This window comes from Neoarius graeffei, chromosome 11 (genome assembly GCF_027579695.1).
Source record: "Neoarius graeffei isolate fNeoGra1 chromosome 11, fNeoGra1.pri, whole genome shotgun sequence".
Taxonomy (NCBI): Eukaryota; Metazoa; Chordata; class Actinopteri; order Siluriformes; family Ariidae; genus Neoarius; species Neoarius graeffei.
This window is the reverse complement of record NC_083579.1, coordinates 60,467,211-60,483,456: the sequence shown is the minus strand read 5'-3', so window position 1 is coordinate 60,483,456 and position 16,246 is coordinate 60,467,211. Positions and strand designations below refer to the sequence as shown.

At 44.4% G+C, this 16,246-nt stretch overlaps 1 protein-coding gene across 2 annotated transcripts in view; it reads left to right on the top strand.

Moving 5' to 3' along the window:
* The window catches only part of adpgk2 (ADP-dependent glucokinase 2), a 48,102-nt gene that overhangs the window by 12,313 nt on the left and 19,543 nt on the right, over window positions 1-16,246 (top strand). The window contains exons 1-3 of one of the 2 annotated variants that reach the window (XM_060934430.1): window positions 7,069-7,126; window positions 8,375-8,640; window positions 13,159-13,318. In XM_060934430.1, coding sequence (XP_060790413.1) covers window positions 7,086-7,126; window positions 8,375-8,640; window positions 13,159-13,318 — 467 coding nt within the window. In that variant the 5' untranslated portion in view covers window positions 7,069-7,085. Of the gene's footprint in view, window positions 1-7,068; window positions 7,127-8,374; window positions 8,641-13,158; window positions 13,319-16,246 lie in introns of those variants that run through there. The other variant, XM_060934429.1, reaches the window with a different exon arrangement.

The window sequence follows — 16,246 nt, the reverse complement described above, 5'->3', positions numbered from 1 at the left end:
TTTTAATTTTCCCCCAAAACTTTATTTAGAACATATAGGTACAAACAAGGGTGGCACGGTGGCGTAGTGGCTAGCGCTGTCGCGTCACAGCAAGAAGGTCCTGGGTTCGAGCCCCGGGGCCGGCGAGGGCCTTTCTGTGTGGAGTTTGCATGCTCTCCCCGTGTCCGCGTGGGTTTCCTCCAGGTGCTCCGGTTTCCCCCACAGTCCAAAGACATGCAGGTTAGGTTAACTGGTGACTCTAAATTGACCGTAGGTGTGAATGTGAGTGTGAATGGTTGTCTGTGTCTATGTGTCAGCCCTGTGATGACCTGGTGACTTGTCCAGGGTGTACCCCGCCTTTCGCCCGTAGTCAGCTGGGATAGGCTCCAGCTTGCCTGCGACCCTGTAGAAGGATAAAGCGGCTAGAGATAATGAGATGAGATGAGGTACAAACAAACAAGGCACTTTAAAATCACATACAGTTCCTTCTTTTGGTTGCGTAAAATAAAAATAATACTAAAATAAAAAAGTAAAATAATGGTGGTGTAGTGGTTAGCACTGTCGCCTCACAGCAAGAAGGTTCCGGGTTCGAACCCAGCGGCCGGCGAGGGTCTTTCTGTGTGGAGTTTGCATGTTCTCCCTGTGTCTGCGTGGGTTTCCTCCGGGTGCTCCGTTTTCCCCCACAATCCAAAGACATGCAGTTAGGTTGACGTGGGGCAGCCTTGGGCTGAGGTGCCCTTGAGCGAGGTACTGAACCCCTGACTGCTCCCCGGGCACTCTGGGCTGCCCACTGCTCTGGGTGTGTGCGCATGTGTTCACTGCTTCAGATGGGTTAAATGCAGAGGATGAATTTCACTGTGCTTGAAGTGTGCATGTGATGTGAATAAAGGTTTCTTCTAAAAAAAAAAAAAAAGAATAAACAAAATATAAAGGGCTTTCTCATATTAACTTAAAGGTATCAAGTAATAAAAACAATTTAAAGGCTTTTTTTTAAATCATTAATCAGCTTTAACGACTTATGGGTGGCAAGGTGGTGTAAGTGGTTAACATGGTTGCCTCACAACAAGAAGGTTCTGGGTTTGAGTCCAGTGGCCGGTGGGAGCCTTTCTGTGTGGAGTTTGCATGTGCTCCCCGGGTGCTTAAGCCACAGTTTAAAGACATGCGGTTAGGTTAATATGGAACAGCTTTGGGCTGAGGTGCCTTTGAGCGAGGCACGTAACGCCCAACTGCTCCCCGGGCGCTGTTAGTTGCTCATTGTGCATGTGTGTGTTCACTGCTTCAGATGGGCTAAATGCAGAGAGGAATTTCACAAGTGTGTGATGAATAAAGTTGTTGTTCTCCTTCTTACTTAGGACCCCCTTTTTTAATATAAATATTTTTATCTGATTTTAAAAGTAAGGTGAGAGAGAAACGGCATTCCAATTCTCCTATATCCCTGCTAAAAATCTTCTATAGGAATCCTATAGAAAACTTCATGGAAATCCTGTAGAATTTTAGTTCATGTAGAACCCAAGTTCTATAGGCACATTCTATTGAAAAAAATTCCTATAGACCAGTTCTATAGACCCAGCAATTCTGCAGCTACTATTGCTGCAGGTTCTTTTGGCATTCTTCCATGCAAACTGCACTGTTGATCAGTCCCTAAAATTTGTCACCTTGATATACACACATTTGTAAATACTTGCAGTATACGGTATGTTGGAGTGAAAATTATTAAATATTTTAAGATAGATCATTGTGCATCCTGCTAATGGAGTTATACTCATCAAGATAGATGCAGTGGTTCATTTCTACTAAAATGCAGTTACTGCAGGGGGTGTGAAGTTTCGACGAGTATGAAGTGTATAAATTTAATAAAGGACCATATTTTCCCAAAGAAAAATAAACCTACAACTGTAATTTTTAAGTTGTGGGTTTTTTTTGTTTTGCTTATTTCGAGTTAATATCTCATTCATCTCATCTCATTTATCTCTAGCCGCTTTATCCTTCTACAGGGTCGCAGGCAAGCTGGAGCCTATCCCAGCTGACTATGGGCGAAAGGCGGGGTACACCCTGGACAAGTCGCCAGGTCATCACAGGGCTGACACATAGACACAGACAACCATTCACACTCACATTCACACCTACGCTCAATTTAGAGTCACCAGTTAACCTAACCTGCATGTCTTTGGACTGTGGGGGAAACCGGAGCACCCGGAGGAAACCCACACGGACACGGGGAGAACATGCAAACTCCACACAGAAAGGCCCTCGCCGGCCCCGGGGCTCGAACCCAGGACCTTCTTGCTGTGAGGCGACAGCGCTAACCACTACACCACCGTGCCGCCCCCGAGTTAATATCATTTCATGATTTGTGCATCTCTTACATGTAATTAAGCTCCATACTGTATCTAAAAATCCATACTGTATTTAAAAATAATTCCTACTTCCTCCTCCAAATAATTCTGGTGATCAGGTGAGTTAAGTTGAAACCAGTTGGCTGAGGCACTGAAATTTTATGACATTTAGCCATAGTTACAACCTAATGTTCAAAAAGACAAAATTGTATTGCATGCCAGCAAGCTGTATATGGTCTGGGATCCTCTGGGCTCTCTCCAGTTCCTTTAGTATGGTTTACCCAACAGTAGTAAATTAAAAAGAAAAAAATATACCCGCACACCGTCGCTGCTGCGCTCAGTGATTTTATCGATAGATACACAACATTTCGACCGTAGTAGGTCTTCGTCAGGTGTTAACAATAACAAAGGGTGGGAGGGGATATACCGTATACCCATGAAAATAGGCATTGCTCTCAATTATCCAATCAAGGAGTAAGTAGTATTCATAAACTTATGAGTGTAAAAAATACATACATACAATACATTTTTTTATATACAAATTTTACAATACATTGTTCTTATATTACTACTACAAATGTTGTGCATTGACAATCTTGGCAGTAAAAACAGTATCAAAACCGTATCAAAAGCGTATTAAAACACTCCTCCCAAAATCTGTTCAAGTTTCTTTTTAATTGGCAGACTTTTTTACCCTGCACCTGTAAAAAGTTGGATGTGCATGCACTCTCTACTACAATTTACCCAACAGCAGTGCCACCATCATGTAAAATAAATATTCTCGAGTAAACACAAAAACACCAAGCCAATAAATAATGTTCAAATATAGATTTCCAATAGACCTTGAGTTTTAATAGAAATTTTCTGTCCTCAAGAACACATGTGGCAAGTTCTATAGAACGCTGAGAAAAGCCTATAGAAACTTCTTGTTCTGTAGGGCACAATTCAGTCTCTTATAGAACCATGCTGAAATCCTATAGAACACCAGAGTTCTATGGGTGGCACGGTGGTGTAAGTAGTTAGCACGGTCGCCTCAGGTTCTGGTTTGAAGGCCGACGGGGGCCTTTCTGTGTGGAGTTTGCATGTTCTCCCCGTGCCTGCGTGGGTTTCCCCCACAGTCCAAAGCCATGCGGATATGTTAATATGGGACGGCCTTGGGCTGAGGTGCTCTTGAGCGAGGAACCTAACTCCCAACTGCTCCCCGGGTGCTGTTAGCATGGCTGCCCGCTGCTCTGGGTATGTGCGTGTGCTCATTGCTCACGTGTGTGCGCGCATGTGTGTGTTCACTGCTTCAGATGGGTTAAATGCAGAGAGGAATTTCACAAGTGTGTGATGAATAAAGTTGTGCTTTCTTTCTTTCTAGAAAGTCCTATAGAGTTCCATTGAATCCTATAGAACTTCTATAGGACATTTTTTGCAGGGTTCAAAAATGTTCAAAGTGTTTGTCATATGCACAGTAAGGACATCCATCATATAAAAGAAATGTTCTCAAGTAAACACGAAAACACCAAGCACCAATAAATAATGTTCAAATATAGATTTCCAATAGACCTTGGGTTTTAATAGAAATTTTCTGTTCTCAGGAACACATGTGGCAAGTTCTATAGAATGCTGAGAAAAGCCTATAGAAACTTCTTGTTCTGTAGGGCACAATTCAGTCTCTTATAGAACCATGCTGAAATCCTATAGAGTTCCATCCATCCATCCATCCATCCATCCATTATCTGTAGCTGCTTATCCTGTCCTACAGGGTTGCAGGCAAGCTGGAGCCTATCCCAGCTGACTCTAGGTGAGAGGTAAGTTCTAGAGAAGGCTGAGAAAAGCCTTCAATTCAGTCTCTTATAGAACCATGCCGAAATCCTATAGAACACCAGAGTCCTATAGAGTTCCACTGAATCCTATAGAACTTCTATAGGACATTTTTAGTGAATTGACAATAAAAAACTTTGAACCTTAAGCTCATTCTTCCGCCTATTCAAAGAGGGTTTTGTTTTAAAATACCTGCATTTATCTCATCTCATCTCATTATCTCTAGCCGCTTTATCCTGTTCTACAGGGTCGCAGGCAAGCTGGAGCCTATCCCAGCTGACTACAGGCGAAAGGCGGGGTACACCCTGGACAAGTCGCCAGGTCATCACAGGGCTGACACAGACACAGACAACCATTCACACTCACATTCACACCTACGGTCAATTTAGAGTCACCAGTTAACCTAACCTGCATGTCTTTGGACTGTGGGGGAAACCGGAGCACCCGGAGGAAACCCACGCGGACACGGGGAGAACATGCAAACATCACACAGAAAGGCACTCGACGGCCACGGGGCTCGAACCCGGACCTTCTTGCTGTGAGGCGACAGCGCTAACCACTACACCACCGTGCCGCCCCACCTGCATTTATGTATAAAGAATTTTTCAAGTATTAATAAAACATTAACAACAAAATCTATTATCAAAAAACACACCAAATTTTTCCCTGTACATGTATTTTTTTTCCTTTTTTTTGGGGGGGGGGGGATTGTATTTTGAGATCTGGGGTGGGTTGGTTAGGGGGTCGCCATGGGTTGGGGGGGTTATCGTTTGTTTACACTTTGTGTCATGGATATCTTGTGTTGTACATACACTATATTGCCAAAAGTATTTGCTCACCTGCCTTGACTCACATATGAGCTTAAGTGACATCCCATTCCTAATCCATAGGGTTCAATATGATGTCGGTCCACCCTTTGCAGCTAGAACAACTTCAACTCTTCTGGGAAGGCTGTCAACAAGGTTTAGGAGTGTGTTTATGGGAATTTTTGACCATTCTTCCAGAAGCGCATTTGTGAGGTCACACACTGATGTTGGACGAGAAGGCCTGGCTCTCAGTCTCCGCTCTAATTCATCCCAAAGGTGTTCTATCGGGTTGAGGTCAGGACTCTGTGCAGGCCAGTCAAGTTCATCCACACCAGACTCTGTCATCCATGTCTTTATGGACCTTGCTTTGTGCACTGGTGCACAGTCATGTTGGAAGAGGAAGGGGCCAGCTCCAAACTGTAAAAACAGTCTGCATGTCTACACCTGTGGCCATGACATACAGTGGGGCAAAAAAGTATTTAGTCAGTCACCAATTGTGCAAGTTCTCCCACTTAAAAAGATGAGAGAGGCCTGTAATTTTCATCATAGGTATACCTTAACTATGAGAGACACAATGAGAAAAAAAAATCCAGCAAATCACATTGTCTGATTTTTAAAGAATTTATTTGCAAATTATGGTGGGAAATAAGTATTTGGTCAATAACAAAAGTTCATCTCAATACTTTGTTATATACCCTTTGTTGGCAATGACAGAGGTCAAATGTTTTCTGTAAGTCTTCACAATGTTTTCTCACACTGTTGCTGGTATTTTGGCCCATTCCTCCATGCAGATCTCCTCTAGAGCAGTGATGTTTTGGGGCTGTCGCTGGGCAACACGGACTTTCAACTCCCTCCAAAGATTTTCTATGGGGTTGAGATCTGGAGACTGGCTAGGCCACTCCAGGACCTTGAAATGCTTTTTACGAAGCCACTCCTTCGTTGCCCGGGCGGTGTGTTTGGGATCATTGTCATGCTGAAAGACCCAGCCACATTTCATCTTCGATGCCCTTGTTGATGGAAGGAGGTTTTCACTCAAAATCTCACGATACATGGCCCCATTCATTCTTTCCTTTACACGGATCAGTCGTCCTGGTCCCTTTGCAGAAAAACAGCCCCAAAGCATGATGTTTCCACCCCCATGCTTCACAGTAGGTATGGTGTTCTTTGGATGCAACTCAGCATTCTTTCTCCTCCAAACACAAGTTGAGTTTTTACCAAAAAGTTCTATTTTGGTTTCATCTGACCATATGACATTCTCCCAATCCTCTTCTGGATCATCCAAATGCTCTCCAGCAAACTTCAGACGGGCCTGGACATGTACTGGCTTAAGCAGGGGGACACGTCTGGCACTGCAGGATTTGAGTCCCTGGCGGCGTAGTGTGTTACTGATGGTAGCCTTTGTTACTTTGGTCCCAGCTCTCTGCAGGTCATTCACTAGGTCCCCCCCATGTGGTTCTGGGATTTTTGCTCACCATTCTTGTGATCATTTTGACCCCATTGAGTGAGATCTTGCGTGGAGCTCCAGATCGAGGGAGATTATCAGTGGTCTTGTATGTCTTCCATTTTCTAATAATTGCTCCCACAGTTGATTTCTTCACACCAAGCTGCTTACCTATTGCAGATTCAGTCTTCCCAGCCTGGTGCAGGTCTACAATTTTGTTTCTGGTGTCCTTTGACAGCTCTTTGGTCTTGGCCATAGTGGAGTTTGGAGTGTGACTGTTTGAGGTTGTGAACAGGTGTCTTTTATACTGATAACGAGTTCAAACAGGTGCCATTAATACAGATAACGAGTGGAGGACAGAGGAGCCTCTTAAAGAAGTTGTTACAGGTCTGTGAGAGCCAGAAATCTTGCTTGTTTGTAGGTGACCAAATACTTATTTTACCGAGGAATTTACTAATTAATTAATTAAAAATCCTACAATGTGATTTCCTGGATTCTTTCCCCCCATTCTGTCTCTCATAGTTGAAGTGTACCTATGATGAAAATTACAGGCCTCTCTCATCTTTTTAAGTGGGAGAACTTGCACAATTGGTGGCTGACTAAATACTTTTTTGCCCCACTGTATGATATGATGGTCTGCATGTCTGCAGTCTACACCTGTGGCCATGACATATGATATGACAGTCTGCATGTCTGCAGTCTACACCTGTGGCCATGGAAGTGATTGGAACACCTGATTCCGATAATTTGGATGGGTGAGCAAAATACTTCAAGTCAAGTCAAGTTTATTGTCAAATATGCTATACATGCTCGACGTACAGCACAGATGAAATATCAGTCCTCTCTGACCCACGGTGCAAACAGGCAATGCAATAAATAAAAATAGAATAATTGAAAAAAAACAAATAATATAAACAGTATAAACACTCTAGATAGGAACTAGACATAGACTAAACACTCAAACAATATAAACAGTATAAACAGTATAAACACTAGATAAGAACAAGACAGACTAAACACTCAGACAATATAAACAGTGTAAACACTAGATAAGAACTACACACAGACTAAACACTCAAACAATATAAACAGTATAAACACTCTAGATAGGAACTCGACGTAGACTAAACACTCAAACAATATAAACAGTATAAATAAACAGTATAAACACTAGATAAGAACAAGACATAGACTAAACACTCAAACAATATAAACAGTATAAACACTCTAGATAGGAACTCGACGTAGACTAAACACTCAAACAATATAAACAGTATAAATAAACAGTATAAACACTAGATAAGAACAAGACAGACTAAACACTCAAACAATATAAACAGTATAAACACTCTAGATAGGAACTCGACGCAGACTAAACACTCAAACAATATAAACAGTATAAATAAACAGTATAAACACTAGATAAGAACAAGACATAGACTAAACACTCAAACAATATAAACAGTATAAACACTCTAGATATGAACTCGACGTAGACTAAACACTCAAACAATATAAACAGTATAAATAAACAGTATAAACACTAGATAAGAACAAGACATAGACTAAACACTCAAACAATATAAACAGTATAAACACTCTAGATAGGAACTCGACGTAGACTAAACACTCAAACAATATAAACAGTATAAATAAACAGTATAAACACTAGATAAGAACAAGACATAGACTAAACACTCAGACAATATAAACAGTATAAACACTCTAGATATGAACTAGACGTAGACAAAACATATATATATATATAAACACACACATAAATTGGTTCAAATAACCAAACAGTCAAGGGCACTTGAGGTATATCAGGTAAACATGAACAAATACTTTTGGCAATATAGTGTACTCTTGAAGATGCACAATAAAAAACATTTGATCAAAAAAATAAACACACCAAATTTGACGTGTGACTTTTATTCTGACGACCGATTTATAATAATACAGACCCGGATATGACGCAGGACAGTTTGTTCACGTGTTCACAGGCTCGACTCCGCCCCCTCAGTGTGCTTCGCTGTCGTCTCTCAGCTGGCAGCTCGGTTCGGAGCGGAGTTGAGTGTGATGGCTGTAGAGCTGCGCTCCAGTGTGAAATATGGCACTGTTCTGTCTTTCACCGCGCTTCTGCTCGCCTACTGGTTCCGCTCTCCTCAGTCGGTGCTGGATGAGCGGCTGGGCGCTGTGCTCTCCTCTCTACTGCGCGCTGAGCAGAAAGCTGGGGCCAGGAACATCCACAGACCCAGAGTGGCCGTCGGTAACTACACTTTCTCTGATGTTACACTACTGTTCCTCCTGTGCTCTCTCTCTCTCTCTCTCTCATTTCTATTCACATAACCAGTGTATTTAATTATGCACCTACAAAGAAGTTTAATCAGCAAAACACAAGTGTACTTGGTTGTCTTGATGTGAGCAGCACACATGGGCTCCATCTCCTGAGAAGGTTATTTTACACCCTCACTCCATCACTACTTCACCACTTTACATTCATATCATATGTCATTTTTAAAATTGATTTATTTTGGATGTAATTTGCCTTAATTGTAGCTTAAAAATTGGCTGCTCTACTGTAATTACAGTATTCAGTAGAGCAGAATACCATCTGGTCCAACTGCTTTCCCAGTCTTCATTCTTTTTATGGCTGCCCTCACCTCATCCTTACTAACCAACTCTACTTCCTGGTTTGCTGTCTCCAAGTGAATTCGAGTGCCTAGGGGTCAACCGTGCGCCAATTCGAGTGCCTGGGGGTCAACCGTGCGCCAATTCGAGTGCCTGGGAGTCAACCGTGCGCCAATTCGAGTGCCTGGGGGTCAACCGTGCGCCAATTCGAGTGCCTGGGGGTCGACCGTGCGCCAATTCGAGTGCCTGGGGGTCGACCGTGCGCCAATTCGAGTGCCTGGGGGTCGACCGCGCGCCAATTCGAGTGCCTGGGGTTCGACCGCGCGCCAATTCGGGTGCCTGGGGTTCGACCGCGCGCCAGTTCGGGTGCCTGGGGTTCGACCGCGCGCCAGTTCGGGTGCCTGGGGTTCGACCGCGCGCCAGTTCGGGTGCCTGGGGTTCGACCGCGCGCCAGTTCGGGTGCCTGGGGTTCGACCGCGCGCCAGTTCGGGTGCCTGGGGTTCGACCGCGCGCCAGTTCGGGTGCCTGGGGTTCGACCGCGCGCCAGTTCGGGTGCCTGGGGTTCGACCGCGCGCCAGTTCGGGTGCCTGGGGTTCGACCGCGCGCCAGTTCGGGTGCCTGGGGTTCGACCGCGCGCCAGTTCGGGTGCCTGGGGTTCGACCGCGCGCCAGTTCGGGTGCCTGGGGTTCGACCGCGCGCCAGTTCGGGTGCCTGGGGTTCGACCGCGCGCCAGTTCGGGTGCCTGGGGTTCGACCGCGCGCCAGTTCGGGTGCCTGGGGTTCGACCGCGCGCCAGTTCGGGCGCCTGGGGTTCGACCGTGTGCGTAAATGGGGGCTGCGATAGTGAGGTGAGAAAGAGAGTGCAGGCAGGGTGGAGCAGTTGGAGAAGGATTTCGGGAGTCGTTTGTGATCGGAAAGTCCCAGCAAAAGTGAAAGGTAAGATGTCTAAGACAGTAGTGAGACCAGCTGTGATGTATGGATTGGAGACCGTACCCTTAACGAACAGACAGGAGGCAAAGTTGGAGGTGGCGGAGTTGAGGATGTTAAGGTTTGCAGTGGGAGTGACAAGGTTGGACAGGATAAGGAACGAGCACATCAGAGGGTCAGCACATGTGGAGAGCTTGGGAATTAAGCTAAGAGAGATGAGACTGAGATGGTATGGGCACATCCTGAGAAGAGATGCAGAGCATGTGGGAAGGAGAATGTTGAGGATGGAGCCACCAGGCACACAAAAACAAGGAAGGCCAAAGAGGAGATACATGGATGTGGTGAGAGAGGACATGAAAGTGGCAGGTGTGGTAGAGAAGGATGCGGAAGACAGGGAGCAATGGAGACGAAAGATCTGCTGTGGTGACCCCTAATCGAGAGCAGCCAGAAGAAGACGACTGTAATTACAGTATTCAGAAGCTTGGACCTAATAAAAATGCCTGGTCTTTATTAAGTCAAGTTTATTTGTATAGCGCTTTTAACAGTAAACGTTGTCGCAAAGCAGCTTTACAGAATTTTGAATTAATTAAAATATGAGCTAATTTTATCCTTAATCTATCCCCGATGAGCAAGCCTGTGGCGACGGTGACAAGAGAAAAACTCCCTCAGACAGACGATATGAGGAAGAACCCTCGAGAGGAACCAGACTCAAAAGGGAACCCACCCTCATTTGGGCAACAACAGACAGCATGACTATAATATTAACAATTTTAACAAGAAGTCAGTTTTGTTGATGTTGTTATAAACTCTTCATTGATGGAAACTTGAGTGCAAAACTGTTCATGACACCTGCAGTCCTAAAGTTAGCAAGTCAACTGTAGTCCTCAGCCATAAAAGCATTACTGTAAGAGTCCAGAGCGTCTTCCAAGTGTCCATATGGGGCAGTCCTGTATAGGAGCGATGTGATGAGACTCCAACCAGACACAGGGCATCAGGATGGGTCAGGCAGGTCTGAGGAGCAGAAGAGGTCAGCATCTCGATCCCAGGATTGACATGTAACTCAGAGGGACAGATTTTGGGGGGTGGAGAAAACACAGGTTGTTAGGTATGCCCAATGTCACCTGAATAAGTAGGAACAGTATACATTTCGCGCTGAGTACAAGCAGGGACTCCGGCAAAACTAACAGCATAACTAAAAGGGGAGAGCCGGAAGGTAACACAGGCATGAGGGAGCCCCGGGACATAAAGCAGCAGCCACTACACCGTCAACAAACTCGACTGAGCAAGTGAGTGGGGACTGACAGCATCCATACATCCCAGTTTACCAAAACACTCTGTCTGAGGACCTTCCAGATCTACTCCTTTACCTCATAAACACCATTAACAGAAGGCTTGACTAAACAGATATGTTTTCAGCATAGACTTGAACGCTGAGACTGTGTCTGATTCCCAAACACTACTTGGAAGGCTGTTCCATAACTGTGGGGCTTTGTAAGAAAAGGTTCCGCCCCCTGATGTAGCCTTCATTATACGAGGTTCCAGCAGATAGCCTGGTACCTCTTATAGACCCCTTTCACATGACGTCACCGCGCCGCGAGATTTTGTTAGGCGCCATATTGGAAGACCAAGTACATGCACTCACAATATAAAACAAAGTATGAGCGAGAGTAAAGTGACATGATGGATGATAATTCTGGTTATGTGAGTACATTACCAGCTGCAGAAAGGGCACGGTATGTGGAGAAACTGGCTGTGATAGATGGGTTTGACCCATATGATAAGACTCGGGGCAAGGGAGAATGGAAACATAAGGAGGACCGGACACCAATTCTGCCATCTGTTTGCTACCCAGACATTGTAAACTATTTGTTGTTTACACCCAGTGCCTACACTCAGTGTTCGAACTATGCGGATATTTTCGGGGGGCCCCTTTTTTTCCCTTGGGGGTGTGTGTGCTTGCGCTTGTCTCGGAGCGCGGATCTCCAAACACATGAGAAGCCTATCTTACGCACATATCACGCGGACTCCACACCTCCACACACGCATCGCGTCTGAAGTCATAACTCATCAGGGGAAATCGTGTCCGCATTGGCATGTTCAAAAAACAACCTCGCGTCAACAATGATACCACACGCAAGGAAAAAAAAAAAAACAGTCAGGCTACTCAACAACCAACCTGGCAGCAGCGAGCAAGCCCCAAACCATGCTAAATTATTATTATTATTAAATTGTAGAAGTCTGGGAGGCTTGCTCCTCATACAGTTATCAACTTGGGGCCACTTTAGCATGTTTTAAATCTGAATTTCTTGCGTTTGCTTACCTCAAAGTGTCCGCAGATCATGCACAGACTTATCCATTATATCCACAGTTTTTTGCCAAGTCTCACACAGGTTTCTTTCAAGTCTACTGTTGGGCCAATAAATCATAAATAAAACAGCTCAGATTTGTTTAAGTCGTTTGCCACTCCACTTTATTCTCGTGGCTTCACATACCGCTGCCGTTATTATCCCCTTATCACGAGTTTGTTGGTCTTCCAAAATGGCGCAGGGTCTGTTTACTTCCGGTTTCGGGTGACGTCAGTGAAAGGGGTCTATAGTGAAGGCTACATCTTTATTAGTGAGCAGTGTTTTTTTTTTTTTAAAACACCTTTGGGACCAAAAGGTCACCGGTTTGATTCCCTGGAGCAGCAGGAATGGCTGAAGTGCCCTTGAGCAAGGCATCTAATCCCCAACTGCTCTGGGATGTTGTACGTTGCTCTGGATAAGAGCATCTGCTAAATGCCATCAGTGTAATGTAACGTAATATTCTACATTTTCTGCTCTAACACAACTTCAGATATGGATTTGTGTGTGTGTGTGTGTTATAGCAGAAAATGTTCAGGACCTGGGCTACTCCATGGTCAGGGTTGGAAACTTGTGCCCTAGAACCACAAAAAAATGTTGCTGCGTTGTGGCCATGTGCTTGCTGGATGGTCAGGTTCAAAGATTAGGCAGCTGTGAGATTAGCGATTAGTTTTGTAAGGCTATAATGGTGAAAGATAATCATTATCTCCTGCTGCTGTTTGCATGCACCACAGCACACGGTATCCTGCCATTGTTTGCATGCATCGCAGCACACGATATACTTTGTGTATAGGCTTCACACAGCAGAAGCAATGTAGTTGGCGAAACCAGTTAATGCCTGTTATCCCAGTGTCATCTCCTTTAATGTCAACTCCTTTTAATCATCAGGGTTTGGGGGCTGTGTGGACATTATTGTGGATGGTGTGACTTTGCTGAACAAGATCGGACTGCAACCGACTGATCAGCCTCTGCACCATGACTACATTGAGGATGCGGAGCAACTCACTCAGAGTTTTGCTTACTTTTTCGCTCCGGGAGCAGCTTCTGAGTAAGTGTGTTATTTGTGTATGTGTGAACTGACTTTCAGATCGTCTTCTGCAGCTGCCTTTTTTAGTTTGTGTACACACACATTTGCTTGTACCACACAGCACTCGAATTTCAAGCGTGTGCAAATTCCTGTCATTGTAAGAAGTCTTTTCAGGTGTTGGTATGATCAGCCCTCTCATAGAGATGATGTTTGCAAAATTATTGCTCTTACTCTTGTAGGTTATCTGTGATCTTGTTCCTGATGTACCTGAATAACTTAATTTCAGATATGGAGAAGATGGGTTTCTTATCCATATTTGAAGTTAAAAGTTTTGAATGTGAAGGTTACACATTCGTTTACATTTTTTGTTTGCATGATGAGCCGCATCGTGAGTTGCGTTAATAATATGTTAGTATAAATACGGAGGTGATTATTGGAAATCGTGCACGCTGATTATCACGAAATAGTCCGAATTTCTCGACCAATCACCTCGAGCGACTCGGCAAAATGGCGGCTAAGTGCTTCATTGCTGTAAGTGAGGAAGAATTACAAATTATGAAAGAAAATGCTGTTCCTAAAAGCACTAAAGATGCTATGAAGTTTGGTGTAAAACTATTCAAATGTAAGGTGGAATTATTATTATTATTATTATTATGGGGCGGCACGGTGGTGTAGTGGTTAGCACTGTCGCCTCACAGCAAGAAGGTCCGGGTTCGAGCCCCGTGGCCGGCGAGGGCCTTTCTGTGCAGAGTTTGCATGTTCTCCCCGTGTCCGCGTGGGTTTCCTCCGGGTGCTCCGGTTTCCCCCACAGTCCAAAGACATGCAGGTTAGGTTAACTGGTGACTCTAAATTGACCGTAGGTGTGAATGTGAGTGTGAATGGTTGTCTGTGTCTATGTGTCAGCCCTGTGATGACCTGGCGACTTGTCCAGGGTGTACCCCGCCTTTCGCCCATAGTCAGCTGGGATAGGCTCCAGCTTGCCTGCGACCCTGTAGAAGGATAAAGCGGCTAGAGATGATGAGATGAGATTATTATTATTATTATTATTATTATTTTTAAGTAATGTATTTCAAAACAAAGTATTTTATGCAAGTTGGCATGGATAAGTGACACAAGTCTGCATGCATTACATTTGCATACCGCTTCTGAAGTTTGAAGTAAATTATTTTTTTTGAATACTTTTTTATTTATTTATTTATTTATTTTTAATAATCACCTGTGATGGCATGGTGGTGTAGTGGTTAGCGCTGTCGCCTCACAGCAAGGAGGTTCTGGGTTCAAGCCCAGTGGCCGACGGGCCTTTCTGTGTGGAGTTTGTATGTTCTCCCCGTGTCTGTGTGGGTTTCCCCCACAGTCCAAAGACATGTGGTTAACACAGGGCAGCCTTGGGCAAGGTACCTAACCCCCAACTGCTCCCCAGGCACTGTAGCATAGCTGCCCACTGCTCTGGGTGTGTGTGTGTGCATGTGTTCACTGCTTCAGATGGGTTAAATGCAGAGGATGAGTTTCACTGTGTTTTTTGAGTGTGCATGTGTTAAATAACATCTTCTCCTATGTCTTTATACTAAAACAATGATCTGCCTCAGGCTCAGTAGATATTGGTGAACATTAACCTTGACTTTGTCTCCGTTATGAGTCGCAGATATTCACCTTGCCTTCAGCAAATAATTAACATATGCCACGTTAATGAAACTCTGTCATGCATAATCTTTATCCATGTTATTTATAATACATGGGTGTCTCCCCTTACAGAGAAAATGACTGAAAACCTGTTTACTTGAAACTCATGTATAATTGAAAGCCTAAGCCAGTTGTTGAATTTTGTTAGTGAATAATTTTAGATTTATATCCTCGAAATTGGGCGGCACGGTGGTGTAGTGGTTATCGCTGTCGCCTTACAGCAAGAAGGTCCGGGTTCGAGCCCCGTGGCCGGCGAGGGCCTTTCTGTGCGGAGTTTGCATGTTCTCCCCGTGTCCGCGAGGGTTTCCTCCGGGTGCTCCGGTTTCCCCCACAGTCCAAAGACATGCAGGTTAGGTTAACTGGTGGCTCTAAATTGACCGTAGGTGTGAATGTGAGTGTGAATGGTTGTCTGTGTCTATGTGTCAGCCCTGTGATGACCTGGCGACTTGTCCAGGGTGTACCCCGCCTTTCGCCCGTAGTCAGCTGGGATAGGCTCCAGCTCGCCTGCGACCCTGTAGGACAGGATAAAGTGGCTAGAGATGATGAGATCCTCGAAATTGTTACCGAAACTGTTTATACTTAAGGGTGGGCTGATGGTAGCACTTCCACCTCACAGCTCCATAGTACCAGTTCAGTCCTGAGTTTGGATTACAGTCTGTGTGAAGTTTATGCTGTCCCATGTACGTGTAGGTTTCTTCTGGGTTCTCCAGTTTCCTTCCACCTCCCAGAAACATGCTGGTGGTGGTAGTTTCTACATTGAATTTCCCCCTAATTGTGACCGAGTGTGCAGATCCACCATGGCCTTATCAGGGTAAAGCCTGGTAAGTCAAATGAACGAACCAACAATAAGGATGTTAGGATGAGACCGACACGAGACACGATGTGACTTTCAGGTGCTGGTTCCATACAACAAACAGCAACTCTGGTTACTTACACTTTCTCTAAAGTCTTTGTGGTATCTCTATATGATGAGCTCAACATTTTTTTTTTTTCCTAATACAAAACCACAATTTATTTCCTCTGAAAATGCACTGACAGAATTATAGCTACAGATCTAGAGCTGAGTTAATAAAGGCTCTTTGAGTGGAGAATTCATAAAAACTGTTCCATAAAAAAAAAAGTCTTGCCTAAAGGTTTGACTGTAACAGCAAAGGCCTTTATATTTCCATTACAAGGGAGTTCTAACAGGTTTTCTGTTCTTTTCTCGTTACATATATGGATACAATTACAGCTGATGGAGTCAATCAAGTCCCTTTCCACGCCATGTGG